The 19,448-nt window shown below is 45.7% G+C and overlaps 1 protein-coding gene across 1 annotated transcript in view; it reads left to right on the forward strand.

Moving 5' to 3' along the window:
- The first annotated feature begins 4,516 nt into the window (after nt 1–4,516).
- Nucleotides 4,517–19,448, forward strand: part of LOC144672573 (tensin-2-like) — a 237,007-nt gene continuing 222,075 nt past the window's right edge. The window contains exon 1 of the mRNA XM_078534376.1: nt 4,517–4,848. Coding sequence (XP_078390502.1) covers nt 4,753–4,848 — 96 coding nt within the window. The 5' untranslated portion in view covers nt 4,517–4,752. The remainder of the gene's footprint in view (nt 4,849–19,448) is intronic.

A 19,448-nucleotide genomic window follows, 5' to 3' on the forward strand; every position in this document is an offset into this window, starting at 1 on the left:
CTGCCATCTTCAAGATCGATCCACATGAACCCCCAGATCCCTCTGTCCCTTTCTATTCTTTAGAACTGTGCCATTTAGTTTAATTTGCCTTTCTATATCCTTTCTGCCAAAGTGCATCACCTCACACTTCTCTGCATTAAATTCCATCTGCCACTTGTCTGCCCATTCTGCTGGCCCTGAGAATGAATGAGTTCGAATAGGATACTGTAATGAGTCTTGTAGCCACCAAATATGATATGGCTCCAATAATATGAATGCGAACAAAACCAACCATCTCTTCACCAAACCCAAAGGAAAGAATTTAAAAAAGAGGTGCCAAGTTGAACCACAAGATTCGCTATCCTTTCACCAGAATCAGAATCTTTGGGCCACAAAAATCTGCACGGCACAGAATGAGTGGCTGTACAAACTTGAGCTATGACTTATGTGGAGCTTAGAAGAGAACCAGAGGGGAAAGTTCAGCACTTGATACAATCACAATACACAGAACCGTGGCTGCATTCCAGGAAAAAAAATGCATCCTGTTCTCATTGAGTGGGATGCTGTGTGTGATTGTACTTGATGAGCCTCATACAACATTAACCGATCCTGTGCGTCATCCTGAGTTGATAACAGTCTGTTTGTCTTGGGAATGTGGTCGCGATCACTGTCTTTAAAACTGTGAGTAAAGCCTCTGATATTCTGGTTGGAATTCAGATGACCTGGTTGGAATATGGATGAAGTGATGAATTAAGTAAATGCAGCATAGTAATCAATATTACTCCCACTGATAACTTGGGACAATAACAAGATAGGTTTGTACAAAGAAAGTTCTTCAGCCCATTGATTCGCATTGTTGAGAATACTAACCTTGCTCTCTTCCCACAGCAGCACCTAGTGCTAATGTCAATGGCCCCAGTTTCCTAGCCTCAATCACCCTCTGTAACTCCCCATTCCAGCTGTTGATCTCCCTCCTGGCTGTCCTAATCTTTTTTCCCCTTTATCCTTTCATGGGATGTGGGCGTCTTTGGCAAGGCCAGCATTTGTTGCCCAGCCCTAATTGCCCTTGAACTGAGTGGCTTGCTTGGCCATTTCAGAGGGGCGGTTAAGATCCACATTGCTGTGGATCTGGAGGCACATGTAGATCAGACCAGGTAAGGATGGCAGATTTCCTTCCCTAAGGGACATTAGTGAACCATATGGGTTTTTACAACAATCAATGATGGTTTCATGATCACCATTACTGAGACTAGCTTTCAGTTCCAGATTTATTAATTGAATTCAAATTCCATGAGTCGAACCCATGTTCTCAGAGAATTCACCTGGGCCTCTGGATTACTAGCCCAATGACATTACCGCCACACCACCATCTCCTCACTAAACCTTACCTTCCATAATCTTGAACTCATGTCTCCAAGTCCTGCTGCCTCAAATTATTGTTTCAGGCCTTATCTCCTCTATCCGATTAATTATCATGTGTAACTCTCTAATGCTCCTTATGAGTCTTCTCTTTTTGTAAAGAGCCCCAGCTTACCTGATTGTCCTGTTAATATTGAGCTTCACTTGCTCTCCTCTGCAATGGCTTCATGGACCTCTTTATGTCGCAGTGAGCAAAACATCCCTAGAAGAATGGAAATAAAGGAAGAGAATTGGGGAATGGAGGCGATGTAAAGGTACTTGGAGCTAACCAGTCCTTGTTGAATGGTACTTAACATGAGCCAGCAGCTTCAGGAGGAGAGAAAATTGGTGTGGTGCATAGACAGTGTTAATACAAATTGGTAACTTTGCCATTCGGAGGATGCTGAGGGCTTTAACCTTCATTAACCCTTCTCATCTGTGGTTTAGGATTGATGTTTTGTCTCAAGTTGGAATAAATGTTTCTGTCTTTTGAATGTTCTCGTTCCTCCCAGGTCATGCCCACGCTTTTTGCGCAATAATGCAAGCAGCTTGCTCCCAGATCTCTTGAGTGTTGTTGGAGACGAGCCCTCAGATGGTGAGCATCGGAAGCCTGAGATCGGGTGTAACCCTGTTCTTCATCCTGTATTGGAACAGTACCTGCCTTCCACTTCCATTGACTTCTGACCCTTACACAATGGCAATGTTGCTATGTCTGTTGCTGTGGCAGCTGACACACATCCTTACTCACACTAAGCTGGAATGAAGTGCCTAGTTTGGATCTTTTCTGCACTGAGATGTGGTCAGTGAAGATTTTTCCTCACTGTGGGCATTTTCATAGGAGCAAAGTAATATTTTAGTCTATTTAGAGCAGTAGTTTTGCATAATGGTAACTGTATTTTACAGGCCATCCCAAATAATGAGCTTCTGCTTTGCAAAGGGAAAGTCTGCTTCCCTCAAAATTGATACTTATAAATGTTAGGAATCTCTTCCAATATCTAGTTCCTGGCACTGACTACATAGGGAGAACAGACTTCAAACTGAGTGGTTTCCCTACTCTTAGATCCGGATGTTACATGCTGGCTGAAGGAACATGGAGACGTAGGAGTTCTCCAGCTTTTTAATTTATTTCCTTCTTCCAACAGAATGGCAATTCTAACAGAAAACGGCACTTCACTGGTAAAATGGAAAACTGAACAGAGAGATGCGGACTGAAGGAGGGTGGGTGGGACGAGGTGGGGGACAAGATTACCCCTGTGCATCAAGTGTGAAATTGTAAACTTGTAAAGGTGTTTAAGATTTTGTTACAAAAGCTGCAAAGAGAAATCTTCCCCTCCAAGCATTCTCAGAAATTTCATTTTGGGAGCAGAGGGAGTAGTGGGCTTGATGGGCTGAATGGCTTTTGCTCACCCATGCTTTTTATATCTTTAAAAAGCCTGGTTAACTGATGAGGTTCTAATAAGTGGAAATAAAAATGCCCTGATGTTATTTTACAAGCCTTCAACATCTCTGCGCTTTTCAATTCTGACCTCTCGCACATCCTTGATTTTAAATTGCTCCACCATTGGCGGCTGTGCCTTCAGCTGTCTGGGCCTTAAGGTCTGGAATTCCTTTCCTAAACCCCTCTGCCTCTCTGTCCTATTTTAAAGGCTCCGAAACCTACTTCTTTGACTAAGTTTTTTTTGTCACCTGTCCTAATATCTCCTTATGTGGCCTACTGTGAAATTTTGTTTCCTCATCCTCCCGTGATGAAGTGCCCTGGGACATATTGCTACGTTAAAGGTGGTGTATAAATGCAAATTGCTGTTATGTAGTTTCCCTCTGTCGTAGTCAGTAATATCAAAAGTGACATTTGAGGGTGAACATAGCAAAAGTGCGGTCAAAGCGGGGAACCACGCCCGAAAGGAGCATGGGCTTGAGAAAGGACTTCCACACAAAGGTGCCAATTCTGAGCTGCACTCCTGCCAAGTGAGATTCTGTGGAGGCTCAGTGAGTAAAACCTTCTGATACCAATGTTGCTCATGAGCTCTCTAGAGCGGCTGCTCTCAGTATGTGGTGAACCTCAGGGGAACACAACTGAGGTTTGGGATGGAGGTGTGCTGGGGGTTGGGGGTTGGTTAGGGGTAGGAGGTTGGGGCTAATGCCTGTGGGGGGAAACAGAAGGGGGATCTTAAAGATGCAGAGTAGCTAGGAGACAGATCTGCAATAAGGAAGCAGTCAGAGAGGTGGGAAAAAGGAGTGCCATGTCATAGAATCATAGAATGGTATAGCACAGAAAGAGGCCACTTGACCCATCATGCCTATGCTGCTCCTTGAAAGAGCTATCCAATTAGTTCTTCAGCCCCTGCTCTTTCCCAGTAGCCCTGCAAAAGCATTCAGTTCCCTGTTGAAAGTTACGATTGAATTTGCTTCCACCGCCTTTAGGGAGTGTATTCTACATCATAACAACCCGCTGTGTTAAAAAAAGGTTTCCTCATGCTGCCTCTGGTTCTTTTGCCAATTACCTTAAATCTGTGTCCCTCTGGTTACTGACCCTCCTGTCAATGGAAACTGTTTCTCCTTATTCACTCTATCAAAACCCCTCATGATTTTGAACACGTCAATTAAAATCTCCCCTTAACCTTCTCAGCTGTAAGGAGAACAAACATGAAACTGAAGTCTTTTATCCCTGGCACTATTCTGTAAATCTCCTCTGCACCCTCTCCAAGGCCTTGACATCCTTCCCAAACTGCAGCGCCCAAGTCTATGCCATGTGCATTATGGTGGAGAAACCATAAGCAGCTCTGAGGCTGGTTCGTTTCACATCAGGAGCAAGTCAGGTACAGTAGGTCACAGCAGAGCATCAGTTGAGGTAGACTTTGCTACTCTTTCTCTACAGCCTGAATACGTTCCAGATCTAAAGAGAGAGTACGGTCTGGATCAGTTAGAGCTGGCTGTACTTCTCCAGTTTAAATAATTGTTTGCGGGATAAAGTCTCCTCTAACAGAAGAAACTGGAAAGAGAGAGAAAAAAATCTCACTATTGAATTTAAATGCTCTCAGCATGTCGTCATCCTTTGTTCTTTGAAAACCCCTTTTGATTGATGGTTGTGTTATGAAATTCCGAGCCCCAGTCAGTGTAGCTGAGGGCTGAGGCTCCATATATCCCAGTCGGCTAAGAGGGAGCGTTGTTGACACCTGTTTGTGGGGAAGGGAACAGCAGCCCCCGCTCAGCCACATCTGGCACGGCGAAGTATGTTCTTCTGTGACCGGGGCTGCCGGTGAATGCAGAGGCGGTGCTAGTGCCAGAAGTAAACTCTGCTCAGTTCTCCAGAGGAGAGAGGGGGAAAAAAAACATCTCCCTGGGAGTCCGAACAGAGCCACGATCAGAGAGAGCTGTATGGGCTGTGCTCTAAGTCTCGATTGTTGCGGGAAGGAGCTGTGTGGGCCCTCAGATGAATCTGCGAGGAGGAAAGAAAAAATGAGGCTCACAAAGGTATTTCATACCATCCCGTGTGTGTGTCGTTTTTTGAAGAGTGCGTTAGCTGTTGTGTTTGAAACTGTTACATTGTGACTTTGTCCTGCATTGCTTCAGCCTTCTGTAGAGTGAAACAACAAGTCATACATCATGTTGAATAAATAGATTTTTTCTTGTTATCTCGCCAGGTTTGTTTTCAATCAAAACCACTGTTGAGAACCTTGTGCTTTTTAATATATGGCCAGGCAGGGAGGGCAAAGGTCAAGTAACTGTAATTGTTTTCTGGTAACACGAGTTGTTAATGTTTTATTTACGAGACTTTGTAACCTTGAGGAGCCAAACATAAAAAAAATAGGGACTGAAAGTGACAGGAAGAAGGGATGAAGCCAACTTGCTGCTTTTTGGAAGTTGATGGGGAATTTTAAAGGGGCGCTGCCCTCGTCAAAATTTCTGGTAATTTTTTTGGGGTGACGAGGGCACGAAGCAGAGTTTTTAATGCAGTTAATGTCGCATGCAAGCGCCAGCATGATACAGTTCAGTTTGTGTCAAGTATGAGGCAAAACTAACCCAAGGAAACGCTATGCCAAAAAAAAAGGAAAAGTTGTGTTTTGCTTTGTGCTGGTTATTTAGGGGACTTATTCAGGGACTCCTGAAGCATGTTGAATAAAAAAGTAACAATTTGTGTGCAGGTCCTTGCAGTATGAGATCTGATTATGCAGAGAATGTTTTTCTGGCTACAGTCACTGAGCTCCTCAAATCTTCCTGGAATGCACTGCCTCCGATGTCAAGGAAAAGGCCACATGCTTAATAATATATTCAAAGTGTTCTGCGTACTAATGTGCTGCTTTGTTAGGTAGCGGTGCAAGTTGCACAATGTGACAATCTTCAGGGATTCCTGCTTGCATCACGTTTTGTACCCACACTATCCAGTCGTGCCAAGTCGCAGCGCTGCTGCCTCGATGTCCTCTCTATACACAGGCCGGCGAGCGACTGACCCCATGGACGATACATGGGGTAATTGAACCCAACACGAGAGCATTGGACGTTCAGCTGAACAGATACAAGCTTACACAAATGTTTGAAGGATGTGATTTGTGCCTCTGTTATTGGCACCGCAGTTTCCCCACTGAAAGTCTTTAGGAAGCTGCATTGCTGACCGCTGCGCATTCATGGGCAGGAGACCACATTGCTGGCTGGCTAGGTGCTGCTGTTACCCCAGGAGGTGGGGACGATGCCTCCTTTAGCTGTGCCCCCACGGAGAGGAGACATTGCCCCTTGTTCCCGGTATCGGGGTCTGATTAAATATTGGGTCGCAGAGCTATGTGGGTTTTAGAACTGATGCCGGCAGGTCTCGTTGCATGTGGCAAACCAGAGGAGGCTCAGGTTTATGAAAACAGGAGCCTGATGCCATTCAATGTGACAAGGTGGAAGAGTGTGTGTGCCTGAACCTCTTTGGCCACAAGGTGTAATTGCTGCGAACGGACACATCCTGAGGTCAAGCAGAAGCTAATTGTTTAACGACCTTCCTCTAGATGGACAGCTGCCTGTAAATCAGCAGCATCTACCCGCAAAGCAAAACATTGCAAATGCTGGAAATCTGAAATAAAAACAGAAAATGCTGGAAATACTCAGTAGGACTGGCAGCATCTTGGGGAGAGAGAAACAGGTTGATGGCCTTCCATCAGAACTGGTGAAAGAATGAAGGGTCAGCGACCTGAAAAGTTAACTGTTTCTCCACAGATGCTGTCTGATCTGAGTATTTCCAGCATTTTCTGTTTATAGCTCCTCCGTATGAACAGGAAATGATTTGCTCTCCTTTTTTCTTAAACTTTTAATACTTTTTTTAAACGTGACACCAAATTTTGGCTGCTGTGATGGTGAAATGTGACTCCTGAAGCGAGGATAGGTATGCGTCAAAACTTTTAAATGTATTGAACAACAACAGCTTGTATTTCACCTTTTAACATAGTAAAACATCCCAAGGCGTGTCACAGGAAAGCTATCAAATAAAACAAGGCACCAAGCCACATAAAGAGATTAGGACAATTGACCAGATGCTCGGTCAAAGAGCAAAGGTTTTATAGAGCATCTTAAAGGAGGAGAGAGAGAGATGGAGAGGTTTAGGGAGGGAGTTCCAGAGCTTGGGGTCCAGGCAGCTGAAGCAATTAAAATCGGGGATGCTCAACAGGCCAGAATTGGAGGAGTACAGATTGGAGGGTTGTGGGGCTGGAGGAGGTTACAGAAATGGGGAGGCGAGGCCATGGAGGGATTTGAAAATAAGCATTAGAATTTTAAAACCGAGGCATTGTTTCACCAATGTAAGTATTCAAGCCCATCTCCCATGGCAGAGAGTGCCAATGCTAAATAGCTGAATGTGGACCTCAAATGAAGCGGGATTCGAGGGTGGAGGATAATCAGAGCAAGGTGCAGAAGTAATTCAATGTCCATTTTAAAGTCATGCAATCTCTCCTCATTTTTGTATTTCCATTCTAAGCCTTTTAAGTCCACATTTGTGATGGAGACATCCTGTACAAATTTGTCACATTGTAATAAAACCCTTCGTCTAGCGGTGGTACTGCAGCACCTCAACTGGTTGGAGGGTGTCATTACAGCGTGGGAGGTTCACCTGCCAGTTTCCATTTAAATATAGAAAGTTATAATGAAAAAAGTAAATAGGAAGTGTACACAGCCACAAATGTTATATAACAATATAAAGCATAGGCAGCAATTTAACTTCATACAGGTACAGTGTGTGTATTTGTTGTCACTTGCCCAAGTGATTTCAATTTTATGCCCAGAAATAGTTTATTCAAAACTGTTCTCACTACCCGTACTGGGCTGCATCTGAAATGGGAAGCAATGCCATTCCCAAATGACAGTGCAAAGGGGTTTGTGCAGCTTCTGGCAGACCTTTTTCAGGCACTGGGATTCATATGCAGCTCAGCAAACAGACCACCCGGGTCAGAGTGCAGCCTGAAACACTCGGTGAATTTTAATGCCACACAGTGATTTTTGAAATTCAGACTTTTCTTGCGTTCAAGTGTAACTTGGTGATAAAGCAATGGGTTGAAATACATGCGGGAGATCGGCTGTTAATCTATATACTGAGAGCTTTCAAGTGCCACAGAAGCATACTGTATATACTGCAAGAAAGACTTGCATTTATATAGCACCTTTCATGACCACATATCCTGTGACCTTTGCTCCATGTTATGACATGGGAGATGATGTGTGCCAGGTGGATCAAATCCACCAGGGAAACTTGATCCCGCTATCACAACAGTTTTGCAATTTGTATTTGTTTCGAGATGTGTGCCCTGAATTCAGAAGCAATAAGTCCGCCAAGACTTCAGAGATTTTTTAGAAAATTTAAATAAAATATTTATTAACAAAAGAAAAGATTTCAAGCACATACATAGGCCTACAAATTACTACTATAATAACTCCTAAAACCCCTAATTAATCTGGCTTTCAGTTACACCCCTGTTAAGGCAACGGTAAAAAACAAATAGATTTAAACAGATCCAGGCAAGTCAACACAATACCCTGGGCAATAAGATTCAAAGTGGCTTTTCCCAGCTTCGGTTTCTGTAGACAGCAGGCTTAATGCACAAATACTGGAGGCTTTTCACACTTCTGGTAGATCTTACAATGCCTTCCCTGCCACACAGCCCCATTTCCCTTTATACATGTTTCTCCCTTTTAATGTAAATTCCATTGTCCCCATCTGCCTTTGGAACTTTACTTTTCTCATAATATAAATCATTTCATGGTGCTAATATAAAAGTAACCTTTGGGAAAAATAAACACACTGCTTGGCCTAGCTTCTCTGGCTAGGTGTAACATCCTACCATCTCTTTGAAATTCAAACTACACTGGTTTATCTAAAAATGCAAATTCTCCTCACCTTACATTCTAAAACTTCAGCCATGTTTATGTATTTAGCATTTCAAACCTAACTTCTTTTGAGTCAAAGCCTCCAGACCACTGTCTCCAATTCAATTAGACACACACACTATCCAAGCCCCAATATTAACCTACTTATACAATAAATCACAATAATATGATAAGAATTATTATACTTTCGTGACACTCCATTTTATTTCATATTTGGTTCATGATGTGATCTTCGTAATTATTGACTGAAAGAAAGACTTGCATTTATATAGTGCCCTTCACATCCCAAAGCCCTTTACAGTCAATGAATTGCTTTTGAAGTGTTGTAACGTAGGGAACGTGGCAAATTTGCACACAGCAAGCTCCCACAAACAGCAATGTGATAATGACCCAGATAATTTTTTTGTGATGTCGATTGAGGGATAAATATTGGCCAGGACACTGGCGAGGGTGCCCCTGCTCTTCTTTAAAATAGTACCATCGGATCTTTTGCATCTACCTGAGCAGGCAGATGGAGCCTTGGTTTAATGTCTTATCCGAAAGACAGCACCCTCAGTACTGAACTGGAATGTCAGCATGGATCTTGTGTCAAAGTCAAGTACTGTTGTGACATACAGGGCAATAAAACACAACACAATGCAAAGGAGATGTGCACATACTACATCACAGCCATGAGATTGAACCTGGGTCCTGCAGACTGGCTGAAATCCTTGTAATTAAATGTCGCTTTTACCTTTCCCTTTCCTTTATTTTAATAGTGGTAGGCAACCAGTTCTGTGGATTTGTGAGCACAGTCCCTATAATTTTATATTCAATTTAATTATGAATGTAGGCTCAGGCTTCCCAGGCTAATAACTTCTTTCGTATTAGTCACCCAAATGTGGTTCTTATGTCAGTCTGATGGTTGTCAGTAAGTTTGTGGGGCCTTAACGCTTGGTCCAATCCTGGCTTTTCCCAGTGTCTACACTGGACAGGAATCAGAGGCAGGGACCAAACCTATTCATACCACTGTCCCACTCCTTTCCCTAATTTGGGTATGCTGAACCCAGTTTATACCTCACCATTCATTGGCCCAGCTGAAAACAGTCAGCTTAATCCAGACCGGGACCTGAGTTTGATTTCAGCCCAAGATTGAAAAGGTGAAAATCTTTGATTGCTGGTTGTAAGGCAGTTGCTCAGAGAGACCACAAAATGGCTGGTGTGGGAAATGGAAAAGTGCAACACTGGTGCAACAGGTGACATTCATCTGCAGTTGTGAGGCTTATTCTTGGAGTAGAGGTAGCTTCACTCTACATCTTACTCATGTGAGAGTGCTTGATGCTGGCAACGAGTGCCTGATATGGAAAGAGGTCCAGCTCTAACATTCCTCGCCAGAGAAAATTCACACAAAAAAGAATTTGGAAATAAGTGGCTGGCAAACTATTTTTTATTTCATAGAATCACAGAACGATACAGCACAGAAGGGAGCCATTCAGCCCATCATGCCTGTGTTGGCTCTTTGGCCAAGTTATCTGATTAATCCCACTCTCCTGCCCTTTTCCCATAGCCTGGGTTATTCAATTCCCTTTTGAGAAATTACTATTAAATCTGCATCCACTCGCCTTTTCAGGCAGTGTGTTCCAGATTACAATAACCTGCTTGCTTACAAGCATGTGTCATGATAACCCTGATCATATCAGTGTTCAGTCTTTCCTCAGTTCTTTGACGGTATTGCAGCAAAAGAAAAAATGGTTTGATGAGCATTCTTTTTCAAGAAAGGCAGCGCCCCTTTAAATTTCTTTGTTGTAAAATAAAACGCTTCCAAATTAAGCTTTCTTTTTTTTCATCACAGCATGTTTCCAACTCTTCAGTGCAGGAGCCAGACTAGTTTTCTTTATAAAAACCTGCAGAAAGTCAGCTCCACTTTCGAGAAGAGTGGAGTTCAGGGTAATATAGATCTAAACATGTGTGACCCAACATCCTGTCAAAGGGCTAGCACTCTCCTTTCTAATGAATCACATATGCACCACAAGTGTTCAATAAAATCAATATTTAACTAAACTCTGGGTGTTCATAAAAATGTTTCCATAAAGGAATGTCTCTCAGCTTAAGGGTTTTAATTGTTGACTAGAATTATGTACACTTGTCTGCTGAAATAAAGCCAGATATAAAATCCTGCGTGAAACTAAAACATTTTGGACAGAGATAAAATTAATATTCAAAAGATTTCAAGGACTTAAAACATCACCACTTAGCATCAGAGACAGTAAAACCTTGGGAGCTCTTACTGTCTCAAAGCAGCAGACAGGATGAAATGTCTTCTGATAATTTACATTTTCTTTTACATAGTGGGGAGGGACACCGACTGTTTTGAAACTCTGAATAATATTTGTCGGGCTGTCTGTCCGAGGGAGAAGCTACAATTCATGTTCCAAGTTTAGCTGTTTCCCCAGTTCACTGGAAGCAGGATGTAGCACTCCACAGGTCAAACAGCTGTCAGCTGAACTGATGGCTGTCTGTTGACTAACCTACTTTAACTCTTCACTTTGCAGGGCCATTTTAGGTGGCATCATCAGAATAGCCTGTAGAAGCCGAACTTTAGAGGTTAATGATTTTGCTAAACTTTAACTGATATTAGCAATCAAACTGAGTCTTAATCTTTTTTTTAACATTGAAGTATTTAGATAAAATATCCAGGGGTTGAGTGCATAATCTAGGTTGACGCTTCAGTCCAGGCCTGAGGGAGGTGCTGTACTCTTGTTAATGCTATGTTTCAGATAAAGCCGTGTCTGCTGGCTCAGTTGGATATAAAGGATTCCATAATCCTTTTTTTAAAGAAGAAGAGCAGAGTATTCTTTATGTCCTGGCCAGCATAATATCTGAACAGAGAGGGTATAACTATCAGGGAAGACTGAACAGGCTAAGGTTCTTTTCTCTAGAAGGCCAAGGTCTTCAAGATTATTAAGGGTAGGTAGATGTACAGGAGATGTTTCCACTTGTGGGTGAGACCAGAACGGCGGGCCATCAATATAAAATAGTCATGAATTGATCTAATCTTGGAAGTCAGAAGAAACTTCTTTACCCAGAGAGTGGTTAGAATGTGAACTCACTACAAGGAGTAGTTGAGGCGAATAGTGTAGAGGTGCATTTACAGGGAAGCGAGATAAGCACATGAGGGAGAAAGGAATAGAAGGATATGTTGATGGGGGTGAGGTGAAAAGGAGTGGGAGGAAGCTGAAGTGGAGTAGAAACACCACTGTGGACCAGTTGGGCTGAATGGCCTGTTTCTGTGTTATAAATACTTTGTAACTTTGTGGGCAGCACACCTGACAAAATGGGGGCCTGAATTGGGAAATTGTTCCATTTTGCAGCACTGTAGTATCCCTTACTTCGATAAGCATTAAAATAACCTTTTAGCTCTAAAGCACGTCATATATGATCAAGGTGCTTCTGTCACTAATGAGGCTGGTACAAAGCTGCTCTGAGGCCCATTACACCCCCTAATGGGACTAGCTAACAGCAGCACAGGTAATGCGGAATATGTGGAATAAGGCACCGCCGTTCTCTGGAACAGATGGGGAATTTTGCCCAGTGTGTGTCAACGATCAAGTCAGTGGGATTTGGCGGCCAACCCAGTACACTTTAGCTCATACACTTGCCAGTGGTGCTTAAAGCATGCAAAGTATTGGCATGGAGGAAAACCTTCTGCAGCTCTGATGATGTGGAGCCATTGGTGTCTGCCTGTTGGTTCTGACAAACACCATACCATGAGGATAAAGCTTTTTTTTTGGCTACTTGGTGAGCCAAAAGTGTCATTCTATGCCTTCCCTTCTCACTTAGCGAGAATGAGCTTTGACTGTAGCTGCTGATGGGTTCTTGGACTGGAACAATTGCCACTCCAAGTGAAGTGGCATTAATCCTGTGGCTTTTCCAACCACATTTAAGAAATTCAGAACTCTGTCTAACCCTCTCTCTGATCTGGTCTATAAAAAGCGAAAAGAACAAAGTATACAAAAAAAGTATTCTGACAAATGCTAACAGGGAAAAAAAAATCACAACTCAGGTATAACTGAATCATGTAATTCCCTCACAATCTTTGTTTCTAGTTGTGCTGTAAAATATAATTGATTTCTGTGGCTTTGTTTGGTAATGAAGTTTGTCTTGAACAATCTAACTTTCCGTAACAATGGAAGTGTAAATATGCCTTCAAACATTTAGCGGCCTGGAAAGAATTAAAACAGTTTGTCACCAGTGCCTGTCAGACAGGGTAAAGGTCACATCTCTTTTGAGTTTTCAACATGTGCTGAACAGACAATGTAGATTTTCGAGATGAAAATTGGGTTTTATTTATGTGAGGTAATTGCTCATGGTTCCCAGTAGAGTTTGAGGTCTGGCAGGCCTATAGCAATAAATTGGAGAAAGAGATTAGCCCTCGTTGTTATTGGAGCCGCAGGATGCCTTCTCATTTGTCTGTATTGGTTACATTTAAAGAACACCCCCTATTGCGAATTGAATTTGCTAATATAACAAAGATATGGAAAAGAATGCAGAGTGAAATGAAGGTCCAACTTCACTTAATGCCTTGAAACCTCAGTTTTCCCAGCTAACTGACTCGACAGGATTTCATGAAATTTATCTGATCTTGTCTGCTGTTGCTCCAGGGAATCTGAGGCCTTGTACTGCTGTCCGTCTCTTAATTTGCACCAAACCACTCACCCCTGTGCTCGTTGACCTACATTGGTTCCCCGTCAAGCAATGCCTCGATTTTAAAATTCTCATCCTTGTTTTCAAATCCCTCCGTGACCTCACCCCTCCCTATCTCTGTAATCTCCTACAGCCCCACAACCCTCCAAGATCTCTGCGCTCCTCTAATCCTGGCCTCTTGAGCATTCCTAATTTTAATTGCTCCACCATTGGCGGCCGTGCCTTCAGCCGCTTGGGGCCCTAAGCTCCGGAATTCCCTAAACCTCACGACTCTCTCTCTTTTAAGACGCTCCTTAAAACCGACCCTCTGACTGAGCATTTGGTTATCTGACCTAATACCCCCTTATGTGGCCTAGGGTCTAATTTTGTTTGCTAACTGCTCTTGTCAAGCTGCTGTGGACGTTTTATTATGTTAAAAGGTGCTGTATAAATATAAGTTGTTGTTGTGATCATGCTTTAACTTGAAATATTGCTCAGGATTAACCTTTTTAATTGTTACCAGGACCCAGGGTCGAAAGCTGGAATCTGCTTCTCTCAATGATAGGTGGCTGGAGATGGTCCCATCGAGTTCATCAGCCAAATAGATCATTCCTGGCTGTGAGACCTGACATTGGCAAGTCTTTACAAGTGTATTTGAACAGGAGCCAATTCAAATATCCCCTCTTAAGGTGGAGGGGATGACTTTTTTTTAACACTTTCTCCTCCACCCTCTCAGCTTTGTGCTTTCAAAGACCACAGCAAAGGCGTGCTATGGTAGCAGCAATTACTTGAATCTCCCAGTGTGGTCACACACCATTCCACCTCAACGTCTCAAAATTGACCTGCAGTCCTGTGCTCCAAATGACAATGCCTACTATTAACCCACAGACATGGGGCAGAATTTTCCCTTCGTTGGGCAGACGCAGCGGACAGGCCCGGGAGCAGCCGCGAGACACACCGCTGCCCGCGATCGAAACCCCGACTGCAATTTCACACTGGCGGGCTGGTTAAGAGAAGCCCAGCGTGAAATGCAGCTCCGCACTGGCCGGAAAGGGCCGAGCTGGGGTGGTGACCCGGCGGCCGGTTTAAAAGCGGCCCAGGCAGCCCCTGGAAGGCTGCCGCGGAGGACGTTCCGTGAGTTGGCACTATGGACCCGAGTGCAGCTGGACACGGCAGGTGGGAGGGCAGGTCGGGTGGGCACTCGGCGGGCACTCAGCCCCCTGCTTTCCTGATGAGTGCCTTGCCATCCTCCTGGAGGAGGTGGCTGCCAGGAGGGACACCCTTGTCCCCAGGGATGGGAGGAGGAGGCCACCGCACCTCACCAAGAGGGCATGGGAGGAGGTGGCAGTGCTGGTCAGCGGCTGTGACGTGGTGCGGCACACATGGGTGCAGTGCTGGAAGCGCTTCAATGACCTGCTGCGCTCAGGAAGGGTGAGTACCGTGTTGGCATGGGTCAGTGGGGAGAAGTGTTAAGGCCTGGCCATCCCTCCGTGGACCTCAGGGGTGCTAGAATCTGAGTACCAACTGTCCATCATGCCGGAGCTGGCCAAGGGGATGAGCCCTGGCTGCCTGGACTGAGTGCCTTACGGCTCGAGGGCTATGACTCAGATGTGCCCTGCCAGGTGCTCCTCAGCTGGGGTTGGCCAGGCTGCAATGGCGCTGCAGGTAGAGAGTGGACCAATCAATGCTCCTCTGTCCTTTTGGGAGAAGACGGCCCACAACAATATAGAAAGGTCACGGACCGACGGAGGCTCTGCTGGCCTCCTAATCCTCTCGAGGTATGAGCAAGACGCCCTGAAGCTCGAGAGCTGGCACGCCTCACGTGCAACCGGGTGTGGAGAGGCAGGGGTGCCAGACAACGGTAAGAGTGCAGTGCACAGAGCTGAGAATTTCAGCTTGTGTGACCATTCTCGTGTAATCTCTTCATTGACATGAGCCTCAAACCTGCAGTCCACATTGATCATAGGAAAACGAGGGCACCATGGAACAGATCTCCATTGTCTCACCAGGGTGCCTGGCATGCACAGTGACAGTGTGATGACTTTAACTAATTGTCCTTCTTCTCCCTTTTAGGTTCACCAGCAGGCGTCCGATCTCTAGACCCTGAAGAGCCACCCCTGACACCGGAGGACCACCCCGGCATCATTTGCACCTGCATCACACCCGATTTCTGAAGCAGGCACCAGCGCAGATACCAGCACCTCGGTGGGCATTAGAATGGCGGCTAATATCTTGGTGCACATTGGTGAGGGCACTTCACAATCGTATGAGGTGCAGGTGGAGGCAGAGAGTGCCCAGAGCGCCGGCTGTTGGAGGACTGCTGGGGACCAGGATGATGCTCAGTCGAAGGCTGATGATGAGCTTCTGGAGTCGTCCATTAGGTAGCAGATGCTGGATGTCCAGCGAGATGTGCGGGAGGATCTGGCGGAGATCCATGAGGGTATGCGTGCCATGGAATCTGTTATGGAGGAGTCCATGTGGAGCGTGAGCACTGTGTTGACCATCAATGCCTCCTCCATTGAGGGAGTGGCGACTCTCATGGAGAGGCAGCTCCAGGGACAGAATCAACAGTTCCTGGGGTTGCGCTCGGACCTGCAATCATCACACAGGCAATGACCTCAGGTGGTCAGTGTCTGTGTGGGAGATGAATGAGGCACCCAATATCTCAGCTAGGTGCCTCAGTGGTGAGCAGGGAGGTCCACAGTGACCTCACGTTGGCGCACAAACTGCTTGTCATCTCTGCTGGCTCCTCTGAGGGTGCTCTGGATGACGGCAGCAGCTCCTCTGCCCCTCCACTAGTGACTGTGGCATCTGATGAGGCTGTGGCAACTGGGGAGATTCCAGCTGTGGCACTGGCTGCTCCCTCCCAGGAGAGGCTAGCACAGGCTCCGCTGCCCAGAGGACGACCGCCAAGGTCATCAAGACCAACAAGAAACCAGATTCAGCAGGCTGCCTCCAATGCCGGTGCCAGCAAAGTGGGGGGGGAACCAAGACGTAGCACTCACAAATGTAAGTTAAAGGTACCATGAGCACAAGAGGGACAGGTTATGGGTGATTTTCTGTTCATTTATGTTTGGTTTATATGTATACTTCACCTTTTTATTTAATTGGTGCAGGGTACGCCAGTATGTAATGCTGGATGTAGGTGACTCTGAACTTTATTGCACAGGCACTGAGTGTTCTTTGGGTTCAAATGAAAGGATCATTTCAGACATCCGGGATGGAGGCGGTAGCCCTGGCATGCGTTTGAAGCTGATCTTTAGTAGCCAAGCTGAAGGACCCGTTGGATCAAGGTGTCCCTGTCTCCCAGCAGGTTACCTAGGTCTTCCTCTGCTCCCTCAGCATTCTCCTCACCATGCTCCTCTTTAGACTCACTACTGGGCTCATCTTCCGTGGCCTGTAGAGCTGTGTCAAGATCCTCTTCCTCCAGTGGGTACCTCCTTGCCAGTGCCAGGTTGTGGAGAGCGCAGCATGCAACCACGATCAGTGACACCCACCCTGGGGGGTATTGTAATGTTCCATCTGAACAGTCCAGGCATCGGAAGCGCATCTTGAGAAGACCTATGATTCTCTCTATCATCGCCCTTGTGGAGGCATGACTCATATTGTAACACTTCTCTGCCTCTGTTCTTGCGTGGTGGAGAGGCGTCATGAGCTACCTCTTCAATGGATAACCATAGTCACCCAGCAACCATCCATCCAGTTGGGCTGGAGCACTGAAGAGCCTCGGCACCTGGGGGTGTCTCAGGCTGTACGCGTCATGGGAGCTGCCTGGGTACCTTGCATAGACTTGCAGAATCTGCATCCTGTGGTCACACACTATCTGCACGTTCACGGAGTGGAAGCCATTCCTGTTGACGAAAGCACCCGGCTGACACGCTGGCGCCTTGATGGCTACATGTGTACAGTCGATGGCACCCTGGGCGTGGGGAAATCCAGCAATTGCTGCAAAGCCTCTGGCTGTCTCAGCCTGGTCTCGTCCATACGGTAAAGAATAAAGATCAGTCCCCACCTGAACAGAGCTTCTGTCACCAACTTGATGCAACTGTGGACAGCTGATTGGGAGACTCCACCACAGATCCCCCACTGACCCCTAGAAAGAGCCGGAGCATAGAAGTTGAGGGCCACTGTGACCTTCAGAGCCACTGACATGGGGTGTCCACCCACACAGTCGGAGCTGATCTCAGGCCCAATCATCTGGCAAATGGAGGTCACGCTCTCCCTTGAGAGGCATAGCCTCCTTTGGCATTGGACCTCAGACATATTGAGGCAGCTGCTTCGCCACCTGTAAACCTTGGCAGCAGGATAGTGGCATCTTCTGCAGTCCCTTCTGCCTTGGACTACCTGTTGGCCCTGCGCCCCTTGTGCCTGCGCCTGTCCTCCCACAGGTCCCTCCCCTGGGAGCTGCATTGGGACACCTGGCCTCCTCTCCCTTCTGCCCCTCTCTTCCTCCTCAGAGGAGATGCCTCCAGCGGAGGCCACAATCCCCATTCCCAGGGTAAGGGAAGGCTGTCTGATACCTGGAAGGGTCCACACAGTCTGAATCCTCCTGGGGCCTGGCATAAGTCCTGAAATGAAGCCTGGAAATGCTAAGAATGAAGCCCCGAACAGAGATGAAGCTGCCATATACCAATCAGTCACTGGCAGCAACCTATCTCCAAAACTCCTTACTGCTCACACTGGCAATGCTGCTGACCCTCTTTATCCTGCTCTTGGATGAGGTTTGTGGAAATGTCAGCTGGCTGCCTGCTCGTTTTGCCTGTGCAACGAGCAGAAAATTGCATGGGCAAAGAAAAATCACAGCCAATTGGATTGTTAAGGGCCTTAAGTGGCTGCTTAATTAATGGCGGGTGCCGCACTGGCACCTGCGTGTGCCCGCCAAGCGAAATATCGCACAGGATTTTACTCCCGTTCGGGCTGGGCACGCGCTCACCTGCGGGATGAAAAATCCTGCCCATGGAAACCCAATCACTGGAGACCCGAACTTCCAACTTTCTCTTGTGTATGAGGCAAGACTACTCGTCTATACAAAGTGTCGCGATGGGAATGGTAATGATTAGCAGTTTGGCTTCCACACCATTGGAGGCACTGATGGCTTTTGCCAAATACACCGAAGGAGCAGTGATGAAAAGTTAACATTATTACAAGCCACAGTCAGTATTTGGCACAGACACCCTGCTCTTTTTTTTTGTGCACTGTGCCAATTTTGTGACACAAGCATACCGATCTCTGAAGGTAATTGTCACTAATGCTGGGGAGAAAAACAAGTTTGGGTTAATTTCACTTGAACCAAGCCTTTGCTGGAAATTCCTACCAAAGTATGACTGTCTGGTTAAAGGGTTGACGAAAGATAAATTTACAACCACGTGATTGAAATCCCTGTGAGCCCTGGCATAAGGGATAATGATAGCATCATAGAATGGCTACAGCACAGAAGGAGGCCATTTGTCCCATGTCTGTGCTGTCCCTCTGTAAGAGCAACTCACCTAGTCCCACTTTCCCGCCTTTTCCCCCGTAGCCCTGCAAATGTTTTCTCTTCAGGTAATTATCCAACTCCCTTTGAAAGCCTGGATTGAATCTGCCAATTCTCAGATAGTGCGTTCCAGATCCTAAACACTTGCTGTAGTAAGAATTGGTGCATCATTGATATTGACTCTCTCCAGCGCTTGGATGGCTGCTGTGAGGATAATATTGTACTGGAGTATCTAGTAATGGTGAAACTCTGTTCCACTGATGTTTTGATGACGAGGGTAAGGCAATGTTTTAATGGGGGGCCGTGCCTTTAAATTCCCCTTAACAACCTTGTGTAATAGACCAACAACTCAAGCAACTATATTTTGAACATAGTTGCCAATTGCGTCATTTCTGAAGCCCAAATTGAAACAAAAGCTGCCAACGAATATCGTGAAATCAGAACAACAAAAGGAGATCCTTCAACGTTCAGTCCCATTCTCCAGGATGATTGTAGCAACAACAGCAACTTATATTTATGTAGCAACTTTAATGTAATGAACCATTCCAAGGCTCTTCGCAGGAACATTATAAAGTATGACACTAAG

This window comes from Cetorhinus maximus, chromosome X, assembly GCF_964194155.1.
Source record: "Cetorhinus maximus chromosome X, sCetMax3.hap1.1, whole genome shotgun sequence".
NCBI lineage: Eukaryota > Metazoa > Chordata > Chondrichthyes > Lamniformes > Cetorhinidae > Cetorhinus > Cetorhinus maximus.